This window comes from Misgurnus anguillicaudatus, chromosome 4 (genome assembly GCF_027580225.2).
Source record: "Misgurnus anguillicaudatus chromosome 4, ASM2758022v2, whole genome shotgun sequence".
Classification (NCBI taxonomy): domain Eukaryota; kingdom Metazoa; phylum Chordata; class Actinopteri; order Cypriniformes; family Cobitidae; genus Misgurnus; species Misgurnus anguillicaudatus.
In genome coordinates, this window is record NC_073340.2 from 14,250,080 (window position 1) to 14,270,626 (window position 20,547).

Genomic DNA, 20,547 nt, shown 5'->3' on the forward strand with positions numbered 1-20,547 from the left:
ACATCTGACATGTTTTCTTGTAAATTAGCATTTATCACACATGTTTAGTTTGAGTAATGTCACTTAAATGGCAATGAAAAGGTTTATTAGTCAGTAATTTAAATGCTCATTTTCACAAATGTAAACTTTTGTCATTTCATTGCAAGTTAACAAATTGACTGTCTTTAGCCGCAAAACCCAAGTGCATACAAGGAGGTGGCGATTAGTGGCTTTTGCATCTGAGCTCTTCATTTACTTCCTGAATTAAACAGGCAACACATTGGGCCTCATTTATCAATCTAGCATAGAATGAACACAGATCCAGTCTGACAGTTGAATGAATAAGCTTTCCATTGATGTATGGTTTGTTAGGATAGGACATTATTTGGTCGATAATCAACAATTTGAAATCTGAAATCTGAGAATGCAAAAAATCTAAATATTAATAAAATCACCTTTAAAGTTGTCTAAATAGTCCTTAGCAGCTGCATCCACTCATAAATATAAAGTTTTAATATTTTTATGGTAGGAAATATACAAAACATCTTTATGGAACATGATCTTTACATAATATCCTTATGATTTTTGGCATTAAAAAAATCTATAATTTTTACCCTTTGTTGGTTATTGCTACAAAATGTACCTGGGCTGCGTTTCCCTATAATGATTAACTCTGAAGAAGAAATTTCTCTGGAAGGCTTTAAAATTTTGTGAAAATCATAAAAAATGCAGGCGCTGGCTGGCAACTTGGCAGGGAAAGAGTTAAACTTAGCACTTGAAAGCTTTTTACAAGCAACTTTACGAACTTTGGTTATTCATTCACGTGTGTTTCCCAAAAATAATGCACATAATAATACTGTTTAATTTTGTTCAATGACTATGTTTTAATAATATGTGAATGGTGAAATTATTTTTATTCCATATTTAGTTAGATTCGTCCCATTGCACAATGCATTCGGCAATTTATATTATTTTATTAATGTTTATTTATTATTAAGGTTTTCTCTGTAACAAAAATGTTACTTTACCAGTTGGGCTGCACAATTATGAAAAAAAAAAAAACATAATTGTTGGTTATTCAGCTTGATATTTTTATTGCAATTATTATTGACGGTTAATAGATTTTACAAAAAAAAAAATGAATGGCTAAAGGACACTTCAACTTATACATTTTAAAATCTCTGATTCATCACTGTATTTGGTGCTCAAACATACTGCTGAAATGAGCAGAAATAAGCACAAATGGACAATTGTAATTGAGGCTTTTGGCGATTGTGTAATAGTTTCATCCGTAATTGTAATCCCGATAACTTTTCTGATTATTTGTGCAGCCCTTACCAGGAATGTTTAATGCATACCGGTAATATTTATATTAAGCACACACATTGGTCATTATAAACCTTACAGTCAGATAATGAGTTAAAGGAATATTCCATTTTCTTAAGGGAAGAATCCTGATGGTTTGCTCGCCACCGTGTCGTCCAAGATGTTGATGTCTTTCTTTGTTCAGTCGAGAAGAAATGGTTTTTTTTGAGGGGGACATTGCGGGATTTTTCTCATTTTGATGGACTTTGATAGAGCCCAACATTTGGTACTTGGCTCAACACTTAACAGTTTTTTTCAACGGGACTATAAACAGTCCCAAGCGAGGCGTGGGGGTCTTATCTAGCAAAACAATTGTCATTGTTGACAAGAAAAATAACAAATATACACTTTTAAAGCACAACTTCTCGTCATGTAGATCCGGTCGTGATGCGCCAGCGTGACCCCACACAATACGTCATGACGTCAAGAGGTCACAGAGGACGAACGCGAAACTCCGCCCCAGTGTTTACAAATGTGTTGAAAGAGGACCGTTCTGACGTTGTTGTATGTCAACTGATACTTATTAATGTCTTTGTGTCAGTTTATTGTTTACAATGGTCCGCAAATGTGCGTTTTATATATGTAACTTGTGACCTCCCTACGTCACTATGTTAGGTCGCGCTGGACCGGACCTAGACGAAAAGTTGTGGTTTAAAAGAGCATATTTGTTATTTTTCTTGTAAAAAATGACAATCGTTTTGCTAGATAAGACCCTTATGCCTCGTTTGGGATCGTTTATAGACCTTTGAAACTCCTTTGAAAAAAACTGTTAAGTGTTGAGTTAAGTATTAAATGTTGGGCTCTATTAAAGTCCATTAAAATGAGAAAAATCCTGCAATGTTTTCCTCAAAAAACATAATTTCTTCTCGACTGAACAAAGAAAGACATTAACATTTTGGATGACATGGTGGTGAGTGAATTTTCTGGATTCTTCTTTTAAGAAAATTGAATATTCCTTTAAGGTATAAAGCTAAACAAAACTGTCTATCTACAAATATTCAATTTCTTCAAATATCGTCTTCTGAATTTAGTGAAATAGATGAAAGGTAGTGTATAATGTGTGAACATTATAAAAGCCTAAAAAGCTTTACTTTTGTTTCTTTAATCAGATGCCATTATACAACATGTTTATTGTTGATTAAATGTAGCAGCAATTGCCAGCAACCATTCATCCATTTGTTAGTACAACTTTTACCAAAATTAATTTGAATTAATGTATGTTCCATCATTTAATAACAAAAAAAAAAACAACAACAACAAAGAACACAATAAATAAAGATGGATTTAAAAATCATTACATTATCATCATTGTACAGGAGTGCAATTTGATGATTGTCCTGCAGGTGCCCTTGTAACTCTGTCACCTTACTTATAGATTAATGATTACTTCAGAGTTCGTAGATCTACGACAATTTTCAAGAACTACTTAAGTTACGAAGCTTTTGGGAAACAGCCCAAGAGCCTAAGATGATTCGTACAACCATTTTAACGATCTACAATTACGATAATTTTGGGAAATGCAGTCCTGTACGACTTAACATTTGTGCTTAGGTGGTTCAATGGAGTAGCAGCCATTAGGGAACAGAGGTTGCAATAGTAACAAATAGGTTCCCTGTTTTGCAAAGGTATTGGGTATATCCCTACTTGCCTACACTTATGCAACACCCAGTTTGAGAGTATTTGTGCTCCCAAAGGGTGGGGCACACAACGCAGTGGCTTTACCTCTGGAAGAAAGCCTTCTGTTGCCCCGAACCAAACAAAAAGCTGCTCAGAGTGTTTGAAGCTCTCCATGCTACCCAGATAAATGTACAAGGCAGGTACTGGACACAGCAGGTCATGTATACGTTCAAGGTGAATAGGGCCAGCCTTATCTCCAGCTTGTTTTGTTAAGAGGCATGCACAACGCAGTGGATCTATTCGCACAACCCCGCCACTTCAAGGCATAGCTGGCTTGTGGACGCAGTTATTCCCTGAGTGATAGTGTCTATTATGGTATGTGATAGACCACTCAGGTTTCTTATGTCCTGTACAGACCATACGTGGTAAGGCTGCGTGTGTTGTGCTTTAAGCTCAGAAACCAATTGTCCAACAGAGAGTGCTAAGGGGAAAGTGGAGGGCCCGGGTAAACACGGCTCCTAACTGAGTTTGCCTTTGTTTCACAGCTAATCACAGAAAGGAAGTTATGTCTCCTTCTGACTAAAATAAACAATGTTTAACACATGATCCAAAAACAATACATCAAAAACAAAAATGTTGATAGAAACAAACTAAATATGCTCAAATATTTTAAACATTTATTTACAAACCTATACTGTACAAGGCATTGTCCTCTTCTGAAAGCAGGAGCCCACTCTTCAATATTCTAATATTGACAGCTCATTGTCCTCACGAGCCCTGAATGAAATATTAAGCTCACCCCAAGGCAGACCGCCTAAAACCAACAGATTGCTTATGAAAAAAATCAAAGTCGTGACCTCAATGTTCCGATGGGCCTACTTTCACAGAGAGAGTGTAAACTATTCACAATCGCTGCCTTGGCCCAAGCATTTAAGGCAAAGATCAAATATGTTTTTTATTTTAAAATTCATTCTTTTTATTATTTTTAATTAATACATTTTCCTATTGCATGGTGCTCTTGTCCGACCCTCGAACCGGGAGACTTTTGGAAATGCGTCCGACTCTGTTTTAGTTTGAAAACTCCAGTGTGGTGCTGCAGTATAAACAGAACTAAATAAAGACTTGACGGAGGCGTGGCTGCCCACATTCTCTCCCTGATTGGATTTTCTTGATCATTGCGAATCCTCACCTGATTTATCAAGCCCCTATCATGACTATAACACTACAAAAAGATGACAATGACCAGCTGCACCAAATGTTGAAAAAAATAACATTTGCAGAGTTTTAGCTGTTTTTAAGCACATTTTGTGTTTATTCATGACACAAACATCCAAAATATTACACGTCAAATCAAATGTCTACTGCAAATAGAGTGCTGCAAATACTTTGGAGAATCTCTGTCACATGTGCAAGTGTCTTGCAATATATAAAACCACAATATCAACTTAGACAAACCAGTGTTTATTTTGACAATTCTGTGTTTTTTATTTCCTGAAAAGTAACAGTTTTGGATATAAGAGGTTTTGATCTGACAGCAACAATATGAGACTTTAGCCTGCTTTTCAGAGGCAGGGTCACAAATACTGTACTGTCTTTAGCATTTTCAATAGTGGACTGTAGTAGAATCAATACTACTGTATGCTATTTTTAAACATTAAAGGGGACATATCATGAAAATCTGACTTTTTCCATGTTTAAAGGAATATTCCATTTTCTTAAAAGAAAAATCCAGATAATTTACTCACCCCCAAGTCATCCAAAATTTTGATGTCTTTCTTTGTTCAGTCGAGAAGAAATTACGTTTTTTGAGGAAAAAATTGCATTTTAATGGACTTTAATAGACACCAACAATTAACACTTAACTCAACACTTAACATTTTTTTCAACGGAGTTGAAAGGACTGTAAACGATCCCAAATGAGGCATAAGGGTCTTATCTAGCGAAACGATTGTCATTTTTGACAAGAAAAATAACAAATATACACTTTTAAAGCACAACTTCTCGTCTAGATCCAGTCCAGCGCGACCTAACGTAAATGCGTAGTGACGTAGGGAGGTCACGTGTTACATATATAAAACGCACATTTGCGGACCATTTTAAACAATAAACTGACACAAAGACATTAATTAGTATCAGTTGACATACAACAACGTAGGAACGGTCCTCTTTCAACACACTTGTAAACACTGGGGCGGAGTTTCGCGTTCGTCTTCTGTGACCTCTTGACGTCATGAAGTATTGCGTGAGGTCACGCTTGCTCATTACGACCAGATCTAGACGAGAAGTTGTGCTTTAAAAGTGTATATTTGTTATTTGTCTTGTCAAAAATGACAATCGTTTTGCTAGATAAGACCCTTATGCCTCGTTTGGGATTGTTTATAGTCCTTTGAAACTCCGTTGAAAAAAACTGTTACGTGTTGAGTTAAGTGTTAATTGTTGGTGTCTTTTAAAGTCCATTAAAATGAGAAAAATCCTGCAATGTTTTCCTCAAAAAACATAATTTCTTCTCGACTGAACAAAGAAAGACATCAACATTTTGGATGACTTGGTGATGAGTAAATTATCTGGATTTTTCTTTTAAGAAAATTGAATATTCCTTTAAGTGCTATAATTGGGTTCTTAGTGGTTCTATTAACCTAGAAAATGTGAAAAAGATCAACCCATTAACCTAGTTTTGGTAAACCATTCTCTGCAAGCATGTGAAAAAATAGGTCATTGAAATTTGGCTCCCTTGTGATGTCAGAAGGGGATAATACCACCCCTTAATCTGCACTATCCAACCATTTAGGGCAGAGATTTGAAACGACACATTTTTGCTCACATCTACAAAGTGCCAATTTTATCATAAATATATATATATATATATATATATAATAAATTATCTAGGGTATTTTGAACTAGAACTTCCCATACGTACTCTGGGGACACCAAAAAGTTATTTTACATCTTAAAAAAGTCTTGTGAAATGTCCCTTTTAAGATATACCGAAGTATTTACTACAGTTTATCAATTTATTATAGTTAATACTACATAGTACTGTAGTATGATTTATATTTTAATCTAATGTACCCATGAGAAATGTTTATGAAATGTTTCTCATTAGATTTGTTTATCTTTGTAGATGCTTTGTTAGCTGATCTTGAGAATTCAGCCTTCCCTCTTGCTCGCTGTCCTGTCCTGCTGACCTCTGACCCTCCAGTACCCGCTGAACCCTCAGCCAGTGCTCAAGATTCTGTTCAAACCCGACCACCACCTCCAGCATACACACCGCAACAAGTATGTAGTCACAACATGAATGAAAAGCAAGCATACAGAACAACTTTTGTCCATACAAAAATATTGATCTACTTACCAAGGTAATGTATACTAAATGTGTTTTTTATTTATCTCTTTCAAAGACTGTTTCTGCTGCAATGAAATCAAATGGATCTCAGAACTCTAACCCAGACAAACTTTACAGGTATTTAGACTATTGAAATCATGATGCCCTCTTTTAGCACAGAACACATTTTTGAATTAACAACTGCGCTTTTGACTTTCATAACTCACCATTCCATCAGAAACCAAATTTTAATCCTGAAACTCAAGAATTACAAATTTTCATATTGTTGATGACATGATGTTGATTATGATATGCCCTTCAGATTGCACAACAGGGCTATACAAGTGGACATGACATTTAGTTAGAATCCTTTTCATTCAAATTGCTTTACACTTCACCTGAAGACCTGACCTGGATTGCTCTTATTGTAAGAACATGAGCTTCAGGATGTCTCGTGTTGGGGGATACCATAATGTTTAGTTCTACATATTTGGGTCAGGGACAAAAACGGTTGGGCAAGATGAGAAATTCAAAAATCTTTTTAAAAAACTTAACTTAAAAGCACGTATCAGGTTTATTTCAGTGCACAAACTGCACATTTATGTTAATTGTATGCAATAAAAAATTACATTTACACCATTTTTATGAAAATTAAGACTGAATAGACCTTAAAATGTCAAATGGTGCAAGCGCCAATCGTGTCAAAGAATGAGAAATATTAAATATTTTATCCACCTTGATAAGCGTAATCATCATCATCATAAAAAAAAATCATTTTAAAATATCATTTTATTAGTTATTTCTAAATGTCAATTTTAATGAGTTTTTGTAATATTTGTTCTGACATATGCTGAAAACAGCTCTGTTTTCTAAATAATCTTTTTAAAAAATTATGTAAAATGTATGTAAAAAAATCATATTACACTAAACTAGATGATTACATTTTATTATACAACAGTTTTTTCTGGTTCCCGAATCTGATTGGCTTAGAGCTATGCGATATTGTACTTATAACGGCACAGTAACCGCTTCACCTTTCGTATCATTCCGCCACCTAGTGAATGGAGGTCCTAAACAGGCTCATCTCTGAATGGAAAAACACAGACGCCCTGTTTACTCTCCGTGTGTCTCATTCGTTCACTAGCTCATAAATCAGTCTGTGAATCCCCAATAGAAAGTTATTATTCCGTCAAAGATCAGCGCTCTTGGATGTTACGTTAAAGTTAATGGGAGTAATGTCTTGTCACATTGTGTGGACGATTAACACTTGGAAAGAGGAATGTAAACAGTCGTTTTTTTCTGGAGCGAAGAACGAAGTCTAATAATAACCGAGTGCTCGTATCGCGTTAAGATGAAATGATAAACCAATAGTAACATTATATAAGTATAGTTTTATTAACTTTTACCTCGCGCCAAAACAATAACAACACAAAAGACACTAAATATGAATAAGAAAACAAGTAATAGTTTCATCATGACACCAAATACTGCTGATTTGATCTAATTTTTGACCATCAGGCCAGCATGAGAGCCAGGGAATCCCTGTCAGAGATGTAGCCCAGAGAGTGCGGTGGTCAGAGGGGCGAGTGAACACTGACGTCCGCTCATGCTTTGGTTCTCATTCGTACCGAATCTCACTAAGCAAACATTCAAACAGGCGCTATCTTTACTTATCGACTGTAGATTTAAATATAATACATATATATTCTCGACTGAACTAATCTTAAAACTACACTTTGTGACCAAGAAATTGTAATATTTAAAAACGGCGAATCCGTCCATTGAGTTAATATGAGATTCAAAGCAGCCGAAAGTGTTACCTGTCATTCTGGCCGCCCTCAAATCCGTGGCGGAAGAAGTAGTTCTCAAACAAAGAGGCTTTTAAAATTACTCCGTTGTTGTTTTCTAGTTTTCGTTTTTCAAACGTGTGCCGTCGAACTGTTGTATAAAAGCAATATCGCTCTCGGAGTCGTGTGATATAGCTCTACGGCCTCGTGCCTCTGGCCTAATCACAGCCGTGATGATATAGAGCTATATCACACTCCTTCTCGAGCGATATTGCTTAAATATATTTATAAATATATAATATATATAATGAATATATTTATATTTTCATTAAAAAAAATACTATTTACACCAATTTACACAGATCGGTTACACCACATTGACATTTTTGCAATTATCCTCCAAATATTCTTTCAAAATGAGGGTTAGGACTCGGTCCTCAAAAAAGAGAATGTATGCAAGTAATCTGCAAATTTATTTTGAAATTTTAACCCTTTAACATTTAATTGAACCATAGAGACACAAAATAATTAACGTCAGGTCATTGACCCATTTACATTCACATATTCATACACACATGTTCATGTTTGCATCAGTTATGTTCTGTAATTTAAAGGAATGATTCACACAAAAACACCATTATATTGTTAACCATGTTCTTTTTTTCGAACACAAAACATGACATTTTGAAAAAGGTAATTCTTGTTTATATAAATCCCCAAAGTAACTTAAAAGTAACATACAGTACCATATAAGGCCCTTTATTTCGTGCTCTAAAGCCATAACAGCTGTGAATTATCTAATATTATGTCTGATACTTACAGACAATTTTCAAACATTCTCTTTTTTAGTACGGTACGTAAGCCGCAGTCTTCCCGTACAGCAGACCCTTCTCCAGCTTTCTCCTCCTCATCAGCATTGGGTGGAGGTCTAAGTGAACTTGATCATTTACTTCAAGAGCTCAATGCAACACAATTCAACATAACAGGTATGCTGTTATAAGTCAGCTCAGTAATGTATTGTCCCAAGCACCTTATGTTTTTTTTATGAAGTGTTTTATGTCATCTATGCAGTGTGCACTGGTCTTTTTAAGGTTATTGCTTTTTGTGTCCATTCAGTTTACCAGTTTTAAAGCCTCTATTTCATACATCCCACATTTTCTGCAGATGTTGGTAAAACAATTCCTGTTTCGACCAGTAGATGTGACTGTTGCAGGTTTTAACAAACCATAATTTTAAAGTACTGATCACTTTAGAAAAATTTTAAAGATATAAATAATCAGCAATTCATTATTTACAATTACAGATAACAATTGGTAAGTTGATAGTTTAAAATCACAAAAGCCACTTGAAAAGTAGCCAATGGTTTAATCTGTGTGTTAAACCATGTATATGTAAATGTGTAAGCATTTAAGTTTATAATTATGCATAACATTCATACATATTTTATTGGAAAATTACTTGAACTTGGGGCTTAGTTTGTATCTCTTTTAAGTTAATTATCTCCCTGCATACCACATCCACATAAACCATTTTTTATTGTTTCAAATATACTTTATTAAGATTGATGTATTGGTTTATTAAGACTTTATAAAATTGTTTACCTTCGGATAGTTTGGTAAAGGAAAACTAATATTATTTGGATCGGAGTTTAGATGAAATTTTGGCCCAATTCCCCACCACCAAAAAAGATGACAAGTCTCCGAAGTGCGATACATCTTCTGCTGGGTTAGTACATTGGAATATTTTATATGTACATTTTATGTATAAAAATAGGTATATGTTATATTCTCTAACATTTACTTATAATAAAAATAATTTATTTTATTATAAATAATATTAATTATTATTATAATTAAAACTGATAACATAATTTGCTTACTATATAAAAGTTATATAATATATAGAATATTTTATGTATATTTTTCTATGATTTTAGACCTGTGAAACCCTCGGCTACATCTGCTACTCTAGAGCTGGACAAACTAATGGCATCTCTGTCAGACTTCAGAGTTCAAAGCACGGTATGTTTCATTGTGTTTTTATTGATGTATTTAGTTAGGATAATTAGGGGGTTCAATTTAAAACTACGTGTGGAAAAAAACACACACACAAATATTTAACATTGCAAGTACTGACTGGTAATTTAAAATAACACTGAAGCCGTCTTCCCACTGGACATGACATTCGGACTCCCTAGTCCCCTAGAGGCAGTCAGAATGAAATTTTAGTTTAATCGTAAATCCGTGCCAACATGGCAGAAAAGCTCATTCAGCACAAGAGGTTTCATTCTAATATATAAATGAATTCAAATAAATAAAACAATAAACAACTATGCATATATAACATAGAATGTCAATATTTTTGGATATATGAAGACAAGATAAAAAATTATAATGTATAAATATTAAATTAATAATTTATTAATTATCAGCAATCAATCGTTTTTAAAGGATTTAAGTGTTACTAATGAAGTTACAAAAACAGATTAATAATTTTCACGTGGTGCAGAACATTATTGGGATGGAACCATAGGCACTATACCAAATCTTTCAATAAGCTCCACTTGGACATCTGGGGCCTCATGTATGAAACTGTGCGTAGGATCCTTACTAAAAGTCTACGTACGCACAAAAGCCAAAAATGGCATACACCAAAAATTATGAAAACTTATAAAACAAAGCAATGTTCCCTTTATAAATCACAGATCACCTGCAAGTGTGCGTACATGAATCATCCTAATATCCCACCCTGCAAGCCCATTCTCCCATCAAGTTTGTTTTTTTATAAATCACAACCTTTGCGTGGGAACTGGCGTACGCACGTTTCTAGCCCTGTTTTGTGCGTACGCATGCTTTATACATGAGGCCCCTGGGGTGTGGATGAAACAGATACTGTGTATTGTGACCATATATGCACACACTAAGCAGATAAAATAAGTCACTCTTAATATTAGGACCTTGCTTGAATAAAAATATGACAAATACCTAAACACAATTTTTTAGAAGTATTTATTTTTTTCCCTTAAGTTTGATAGTAATTTTTGACCCGCACATTCTATTTTAGCCAACCCCACCTGTGAGTCCTGTGAGTCCTGTGCCCCCTTCACAACAGCAAGCTGGAGCTCCAACTCATGCCACCTCTGGAGGTTCCTTGGACAGCATGCTGGGTCTCCTCCAGTCGGATCTGAGCAGGCAGGGGGTGTCTACCTCTTCTAAAGGAAACTGTTCTGCATGTCAGAAACCAGTTGTAGGACAGGTAAAATCCTCTACATGAGCCATTTTAAAATTGGGGTGTGTGAAAGCTCACTAGGGGAGGTATGATGAATGATTCATTAAATAACAATTAATTAAATGAAAAACGAATACAGTTCAGAGTAATAAAAATAAACAAATATCCCAGTGAACACACATACTGAACACACACACAAAAAAAAAACCACATTCATTGATCATATTGTAAGTACCTTTGATGTAAAATATTTGCCATGCCAGTGCCCATATGGAACATGCACCATACACTCTAAAAACAAACGGTGCTATATAGCAACAAAAGTGGTTCTTTGCTCGTAATCATAGAAGAACCATTTTTAGTGCCATATAGCACCGGTGAAGCACCAGTGAAGCACCTGTGTAGAACCAAATAGTGCTTTGTAGAACCATATGTGGTGCTATAGTGGTGCTATATGGCCCCTATATGGTTCTACACAGGTGCTTCACAGGTGCTTCACCGGTGCTATATGGCACTAAAAATGGTTCTTCTATGGTTACGATCCAAAGCAACTGTTTTGGTGCTATATATCACTGTTTGTTTTTTTAGAGTGGATTAATGCAATAGTATTAGAAGGAGACAAAAAAGTTAAATGAAATATTCAAATGTAGTAATTTACTTATACTCCTGACATATGAACCTCCTATGCAGTGCTTTAAGTGGGCCGGAACGCCCCGGTACTCAGTACCGCCACTTCTAAAAATAGCTCTTGAGCGTACCACCACATCTACGTGCGCCCAGAACGTGCTTTTAGCGTACCGGAACGCTCATCTGTTTAAAAATCAGAGGTTTAATTTAATCATTTGGCTGCGCTGCCGCTTTTCAGAGCGCCCTTAATGTACGCTTCCTAATTCGTTCCACCGTGAGCAGAGACTACATTACCCATACACCCTTGCGTTTACAAGTTAAAAGCGCATGCGTCCTTCAGTCAGTGTGTCAACGTGCTCTGGAGAGGTGTGTGTTTGTGTGTGAAACGCGCAACCATAGCTGCTCGGTTAAAATGAAAATACAATGAACACGTATATGCCCTCCTTGTTTTAGACTCTGAGTAGTAAAAGAACGCCGTCAGAATCAGAGGACTCGCTGATATCCCACCAAGCCAGAATGATAGCTGCAGGTCAGACGCAAGCCTTGTAGGTAGGCTACGTGATAATCTCCGCTGCCTGTCGCGGCTGTCAGTTTGGTTCCCCTCGACGCAACTTCGGATTTTCTCAGGCGATGTGCAGAAAACATTCTTGAAATTGTAATATACATTTAGTTTAATTGCTAAACTAAAAGTAAACGAAATTTCAATGAATTTGAACGACGTGCACAGTAGTTTTATCACCCGCAAAATGGAAAACAATGGGACAAAATAAATGACTTTAATTAGAGTTTCAAATGGCCAGTATTTTGTTATTCTTGACCCCATAGACATGGTCTTGGTGTCATTTTAAAGTTTTTTTTCAAGCTTTTTCTATCTGAACCACTAGTTTTAGCATTTAACCATGCTGAAAATTTTACTCACATATCTACCTTTTGCACATTTTATTTATGTTCAAAAACTCTTTCTACAGTAGCTCTTTCTAATGGTATATTTTCAAAATCCTTTTGCACATTTTATTTATGTTCAGTAGCTATTTCTAGCTCAAGCAAATCCACAAATTTATAAAAGGATTAATTATTTTTTACAAGGTCGTCTGTTGACTGCTAAATATAAAACCCCTTCAATATAGGAGTCGAGTCAGCAAAAAAAAAAAAAAAAATAGAGTACCGGTGTTGTGTCGAACTCAGTTCCCCCTATGTTTCCCTTTAGTGTAGTGCTTTTACAGCGTTTTCATCACGTTACATTTAGAAAGATTAAAGATTTGAATTGGTTATACTAAAAAGGCATAATATCATGTATTTTATAATACAATTTATTAAATATTTCATACATTTGACAGTTTTCTATTAGGGTATTTCTTTTAAAATATAGCCTGTCTTTTTCTTTTTTTTCCTTTACTGGTTGTTTTAAAAATCTAATGTTTGCATACATAATTAAATAAATATTATACATATAATATGATTTATACTGTAAAAATAATTGACTTACCATTAAGAACAATACAGATACATTACAGAAATGCACACATATACATCTCAGTAGCCATTAAAACTTTATAATAGTGATGCACCGATGCATCGGCCGCCGATATTTATCGGCCGATTTTTGATGAATTTGAAACCATCGGCATATCGGCAATAGCACGAGAAAGGCCGATACCGATTGTTTATTAATTAACCGCATAAAGTCAATGAATTGCATGTTCAATTAAAATGATTTAATGTTTGGGTGTGCACTAGGGCTGTTTCGAATACCATTTTTTGAGCTTCAAAGCTCTAGTAGTAATCAAATCAAATATTCAAAGCTTCGGAAGGAGGGGCTGAACATATTTTTCTCTTTAATAAAGGCAGGAATCTGTGTGCGTATGTAGCGGCGTGCCTGTCACGCGTGCTGCGAGATCAGCATTAGTGAAACAAAACACGAGCAAAACTTTTAATAAGGTAACGTTAGCCTAACATTTTTCTAACAAACAAACACTCCCGTATAAGAAATTAGAAGCATAGTAATTACTGATAACGTAAAGGGTAACTTAGCCCATTTAAATAAAACAACGTAAATAAATGAACGAATGAATGAAGTTCAACAAACTGTAATAAAACGGTAGCATACTTTTAAAATCAAGTTTATTTACTAACACTTACACCATCCAATATGTTTTTCATCAGTAGAACAATAAAGAAGATATTTTGCAGAAACCCCAGTGCTCCGTCATGCAAGCCAACCGATCCGCCACTTTAAACATGTATATCTAATACAAAAGTAATCCCCCATAACTCCGTGTGACATATTGATGTCTTGTGAAGCAAATCAATCAGTTTTTGCAAAAAACTGAACGTTATTTACAACACTATTAGTGTGAATGCCAAAGCAGGAAGCCCGCTTTGAGGCGATCTCTTCTACTGGTGGCGTTTGATGGCTGTTGGCTATGGATGTTGGTCTCTCTGCGCCACCTATAGAGCTGGAGCGTGAAGCGCACTTCCTGCTTGGCAAAAGCTCTGCATTAACGCTGTAAAATATATATATATTCGAATCTCAAAACTGAAAATCTAATGTCAACCAACGGAACGAATATTCGAACATTCTGGTCCAGCCCTAGTGTGCACTATACTTAAGCACAGACAGAAAACCTTTGTTAAGCTGGCTCAAATGTCTTGGACAATAAAAGAAACAGACTGCACTTTAGTGGGGCAAGAAGTCCAACTTTTTTTGAAGTAGCAATATTTATACTCTGTTTAAAGCAATAGCAATGGCATTATTTATGTTTATTAAAGAAATCCATTATATGTAAAAAAAAAAATGAGTTAATGTTGTTAATAAAAGAAATGCTGAATAGCAAAAACCACCTTTGAAGGTTGTTCTGTTGTCATATTATATTTGTTTTAGCTTAATTTGTGCCTCTTATTATGTTGGTCAGTTGAATGTTAATTAGATACAATCCATGTTCAGTAAAAATAATTTGATGCAGAAATAAACTAGCTAATAGACCAACTGTATAGTGTTGTATAGTGTTTAATATCGGTATCGGCATCGGTATCGGCCAGAAGTTGTCTGCTTAAATCGGTATCGGTATCGGCCCAAAAAAATCCTATCGGTGCATCCCTACTTTAAATATATAAATATTAAAACCTATAACGTGATAAAAACGCCATAAAAACACTACACCGAAGGGAAAAATAGGGGAAACATAGGGGGAACTGAGATCGACACAACACCGGCACCTCTTTTGGGCCACTTAAAGCACTGCTCCTATGGCTTTAAACTAAGATTGTTCACTGGTTCTTGTCCTTACAATGGCTTCTTCAAAAAGACACAAAAAGATGCAAAATATTCAAAGTGTTCTGAAGGCATATGAAAACTAATTTTTACTTCAAAAAATTACATTGTGAAAAGAAGATAATAAAAATCAGCAGGGAGAGCTGAGATGCTGCAAAAACTACTTTAATGCAGGTCCATTAACATTGATTATTATGGCACGAATATATGATCAATATGTAACGGGGCGTGCACACCAAAGCTTTTACGGCCATGGCGGCGCATGTTTTCAATTGATTCCAATGGAAACTCTGCGTTTTTCAAATAAGCCAGCGCTCACGGTTTTTCCACGCTAGGCACTGAGCGTCGAGAGTTGAAAGAGATTCAACTTTGGGTTAAAGCTCCACTCGTCAATGTCAGTTCTCACACGGCCATCCAATCACAGTGGAGGAGAGGCGGGACATTACCACAGCAACCAACCGGCTCACAGCTCAATTATCACAGCTCGACGTTCTCCAGGCGTTTTCAGACGCGTTTAGAAGTTTTGTTGTGCACGCCCCCTAATACTCATATGTGCTTTATTATGTGCTTATATGTGACTTATTTATGTGCATCAATCCCAAATAGGTGTAAAAAATGCTGAGCAGAACATGTTAATAGGAGGTCACGTCGATAAATGCAACGGCCAGCTGACCAAAGTAAAGATTGTTTGGGGTTATACATTCAGACTTGTTTAAGCTGTAAATCCATTATGAACTACTGTTATTGTAAACTTAATCATATACCCTTCATAATGATTTGTAAATTTAGATGTCTAGGTTTAATTATTGGGATTATTTATTTTTAATGCATATTCCTCAAAAAGCTGAATGCCAAGATAACTGAAATGACCATCATCTTTGCCAGATGGGTTTGCATAATTTTCCACAGCAAAAGTCATTAAACCTTTTTTAAGGTCCATTTTGTCCATTAACCTTGTTAAGTGTGGTTTTCAAATTTAACAGCTTTTTCCGATGCAGTATGAGTTCATGTCAACTCACTTGTCCATACCATCAGATCAATAAGCTTATATAAAAAAAAGTATTGACCATCATGATTTGTGGCTTTTTATGCTACATATTTTGTAACTTAAAAGAATAGTTCACTCCAAAATCTTTTTTTTTTTACAAATTTAACCCCATGTCCTTCCATAAGTACTTTGTTAGTCTTCAGAACACATTTTTAGATATTTTTTCTTGAAAACCGTGAGGCTTGTGACTATCCCATAGACTGCTATTTAACCGCCACTATTCAAGCCCAGACAAAAATTAAAGACATCGCCAAAAATTCATTGATTACATTTGGAAAAACATGATTTTTCTACTAAAACCATGGTACAACCATGTGTAATGTAACCATAGTTTAACTATAGTAACCATATTTTTTATATTTGTAGTGAACCATGCTTAAAGAGATTTTTGATTTTGGGACTGATGCACATAAATATTTTTGAAAGTCATGTGACTTTTTACTATGTTAATGTAACCATGTTAGCCATGTGTTTGATCATACCTGCCTGTATTGAAGATGTCATATTAATATGTGTAAATTTTGCTTTTGAGTATTGTTGCTTCTTCTATTGGCAACCTTTGCGAATGTTGATTAAATGCAATTATTTAGTTGAAAATAGAGCTTTATAAGATTTTCGTTATTTCCTTCACAACATTTTTAGTTTAAAGAAGAAGAAATTGAAAACCGATACATATACAACAGATACACAAGTTTTCAAACTTAATGCAGATGAAGGGTAATATGTGCCATAAGCTAAAAGCACCATAATGTATGTTTATAAATAACTTTACTAATTATCTCTCTTAGGTTGTCACAGCTCTAGGACGGGTTTGGCATCCAGAGCACTTTGTTTGCTCTGAGTGTGAATGTGAGCTTGGAAATCGTAATTTCTTTGAGAAAGATGGTCGACCATATTGTGAACAAGATTACTTTACCCTGTACTCACCTCACTGTGCACAATGCAACAAGCCCATTCTCAATGTAAGTATATGTTTGTGTAAACTTAATTCTTGTAAGCCTAATTTTGGGATTATGTTTTGATTTTGGTAGGCTGTGCCCTTTTTGCGGCATAGTATTTTTCCTGAACAATTTAACTTTTGTTTCATCAATCCATTAAATAATTTCCCAGTAGCACTTGGGTTTGGCAATGTGCTTTCTTTAGCAAACTTCGGGCTCACAGCATGTTTAACAGCAATGTCTAACTGTCGACTGATGGATGTCTAAACATTTTGAAATTGTTTTGTATCCCTTTTTAGCCTTATAGAGGATATCTTTAGAGAGCTCCTTCTTGTGAGGCATGGTTCATTAAAGCTATTGTTTTGCTTTCTAAGGACAGCAATCTTAAAATGTTTGAGTAACTCTTTTTATTAATTGGACTGCTGTTTTCCAGCTTCTGAGGCTTTCATTAAAGTAATTAGTCTATGGGTTCACTAACATTTTCATCTAGCACTGTAAATGTGTAATGGGTGTTTTCAAAAAAGACACAAGAAACTATAATTATTTGTGTGTTGCCATTTTATGGCAAATTATTCTTGCCAATGTAAATGTCCTAATATAACCAAGACCTACTTCTGGATTAATCTAAACCCTGTCTGGGAAAACGACCCATAATATTATAAACTCTGGTAGGTTTACACATTCATCTGCTACTATTCTTACTAATGCAATTTTCTTCCTTAGAAAATGGTGACTGCCCTGGATAAAACCTGGCACCCTGAATGCTTTAGCTGTGTGAAATGCAGTCGATCATTTGGAGATGAAGGTATTGATAACATATTATTCATAGAAATATTATTTTGACTGAATAGTGTGCTTCTGTATTCAAATACAGTTTATAAAGACATCTGTCATCTGCTCTTAAGTAGTTTGAAAACAGTATTGTTATACAGTAGGTTTGTGCCATTAAAAGTCTGATACTTAAAGCGATCAAACCTATAAGCGATCAAACCTATCATTATTGTAGTTTAGTTTTCCCTCATGTTTCATTGTCTGCATCTGTTGTTTGTTAATCATTATCACTGTCATTGTAATCACCTGTGTTCATGTGTACTTCATGTGTCCAGGCAACCTGTAACCCGCAAATCACGACTTCAAAACCATGACTCACGACTCTGGACTGGGATTACATCGATCTAGTACGAGTTCACGGGTGTGAAGTCACGGCTTTGACTGCACAGGGGTAGAAGGTTTGAAAAACACGGGTTACAGGTTACCTGGAACACGTACTCCCAGTTCAGAGTCGTGAGTCGTGGGTTTGAAGTTGTGATTCACGGGCTCAAAAACCTGCCTGGAACGCAACATTATACCCGTGCCTTAGTTCAGTCCTTATCCGATCTCGTTTGTGGTATGTTTGATGTATGTTTCCTTAGTGTATTATTAAAGTCCTTCTCATCACTCTACACAACATAACCGTTACATAAGATCGGACCAAAACAGTGTTTAGCGGCATCCTGTGTCAGTGTTTTCTGTTTGCCATCTGTAATTATCATGTTTAGTTTTAGTTTTTTCTTGCACTGTTATGGACATTCCTGCGTTAAAGCTTTTGTGCCTGGAGCAGGGAGATCGCTCCCTCGAGGAACACCTTTTTAGACTTTCTAAAACTGGTTCTATTCACCACCTTCCTGGACAGCTTTCACTGTACTTTTTTGATCGCTGGACTGAACACCACCACTCGGGCGCAGCTGTCTGGGGGAACTCCTAAAGGGAGGCTTGCTGCATTCGTGGAGTGGGTGCTGGTATCCTGCGGATCTCCAGTTACCGTTGAGGACAACGTCAACCCCAATCCCGAGCCAAAGACCAGCCAGCCGTCACCCTGCCGCACGGAGCCTGAGCCCATCGCAGACTGAGCAGTCTGAGCCCGCAGCGACACGAGAGCCAGAGCATTTTGCAACTGAGCCCGACATCTACCCAAAGCCAGAGCCTCACGAAGTGTTTGACGAGGTGCGTGAGCTGGCTACACTGTGTGTCACCATGGGAGTTCTGTTGCAGTACAAGGGCTTTGAGGGAAGCTTCACCCACTCTCCTGTGGCTGAGCTATTACTAAACTCTGGACATTTATTTGACTGGTTTGATAATGTTTTATGCTGTATGCAGTCCTCGCTGGTCCTGCACAGCTGCCCTTTACCCTCGCTTGTCCTGCCCAGCTGTGCTTCTTCCTCGCTGGTCCCGCCCAGCTGTCCTTCGTCCTCGCTGGGCCCTCCCAGCTGCCCTTCATCCTCGCTGGTCCCACCCAGCTGTCCTTCTTCCTCGCTGGTACCGCCAACCTATCCTTCGTCCTTGCTGGTCCCTCTCTCCTCTATCTTCGTCAGTCAGCAGTGCAGCCACGAAACGACTGGTATCTGTTTACACCCCAGCTCATCCTCAGCATGTCGGCAATGTAGGGTTGGAGGATCTGGGGTGTAACCATCTGCCAGCCGCCTCGGGGGAGTTTCCCAAGTCTCTACCTCCATCCTCTGAAACCCTGACTCCGCCTCGGCCCTCTGACTGTTCAGCTCCACCTTGGCTCCCTCATCTCCGCAGTAGCCCATACTCCCTCTAGCTTATCAAGTCTCTGCCTCCAACCCCCGAGACCCTGACTCTGCCTCGGCCCTCTGACCCATCAGCTCCACCTTGGCTCCCTCATCTCCACAGTAGCCCATACTCCCTCTAGCTCCGCCAGGCTCCCTCGTCCCTCTGGCTTCGCCTTTGTCATTCGTCGTCCCGCCTCCTCCTCAGTACTTCACTCCTCTGATTTCTCCTCATCGCCAGGGGCATCGTTAGGCCATTTCAAGGGGGGCTTTAAAAATAGGGGGTTCCATAAACTTAACAGGGATTTGTGATCGCTTTAGTCCCCTTTACATTTCATTTGAAAATGGCAGAAGGGCAGGCTTCAGCTCTTTCCCCTCTGTGACTTTCAGCGTGTTTAGCCCATCTATGCAATACGTTGGAATACTCCAATAGGGTGATGGAGCTAGAGGGGTGTCCGAGGGGTGTCCAAATTTAATGCCCTACAAATAATAACTTTCCTGTTAATTGACATGTTTGTTTCGATGTGCTGCAGCACAGCACATTGTTAAAAGAAAATATTAATGTATGTTGCAAATTTTACATAATGATTTTAATGTAGGCTGGATTAGGGTGCACAGTATTTGTCTTTTTGTGGACTGAATAAGGTCTATGCTTATAGATTGGACTTTCTTTTTCTTTTTGTACTGTTTTACAGCAGAACTCGAAGGCATGTTTTTATTCTTGTAGTGATCTTTTTACTCAGTTGATGAGATTAACTGTGTTGGATTGGACTGCTGCCCCTAAACTTGAAAATGCATTGTGTGTGCAGCACAGAG

General features: G+C 36.7%; 1 protein-coding gene across 7 annotated transcripts in view; it reads left to right on the forward strand.

Moving 5' to 3' along the window:
• Positions 1-20,547, forward strand: part of LOC129420842 (transforming growth factor beta-1-induced transcript 1 protein) — a 37,029-nt gene that overhangs the window by 8,097 nt on the left and 8,385 nt on the right. For all 7 annotated transcript variants that reach the window (XM_073866746.1, XM_055175967.2, XM_055175968.2 and 4 more), the window contains 8 exons: positions 6,083-6,237; positions 6,360-6,421; positions 8,920-9,056; positions 9,723-9,795; positions 10,007-10,091; positions 11,134-11,325; positions 17,033-17,206; positions 17,906-17,987. In XM_073866746.1, the coding sequence (XP_073722847.1) occupies positions 6,083-6,237; positions 6,360-6,421; positions 8,920-9,056; positions 9,723-9,795; positions 10,007-10,091; positions 11,134-11,325; positions 17,033-17,206; positions 17,906-17,987 (960 nt within the window). The remainder of the gene's footprint in view (positions 1-6,082; positions 6,238-6,359; positions 6,422-8,919; positions 9,057-9,722; positions 9,796-10,006; positions 10,092-11,133; positions 11,326-17,032; positions 17,207-17,905; positions 17,988-20,547) is intronic.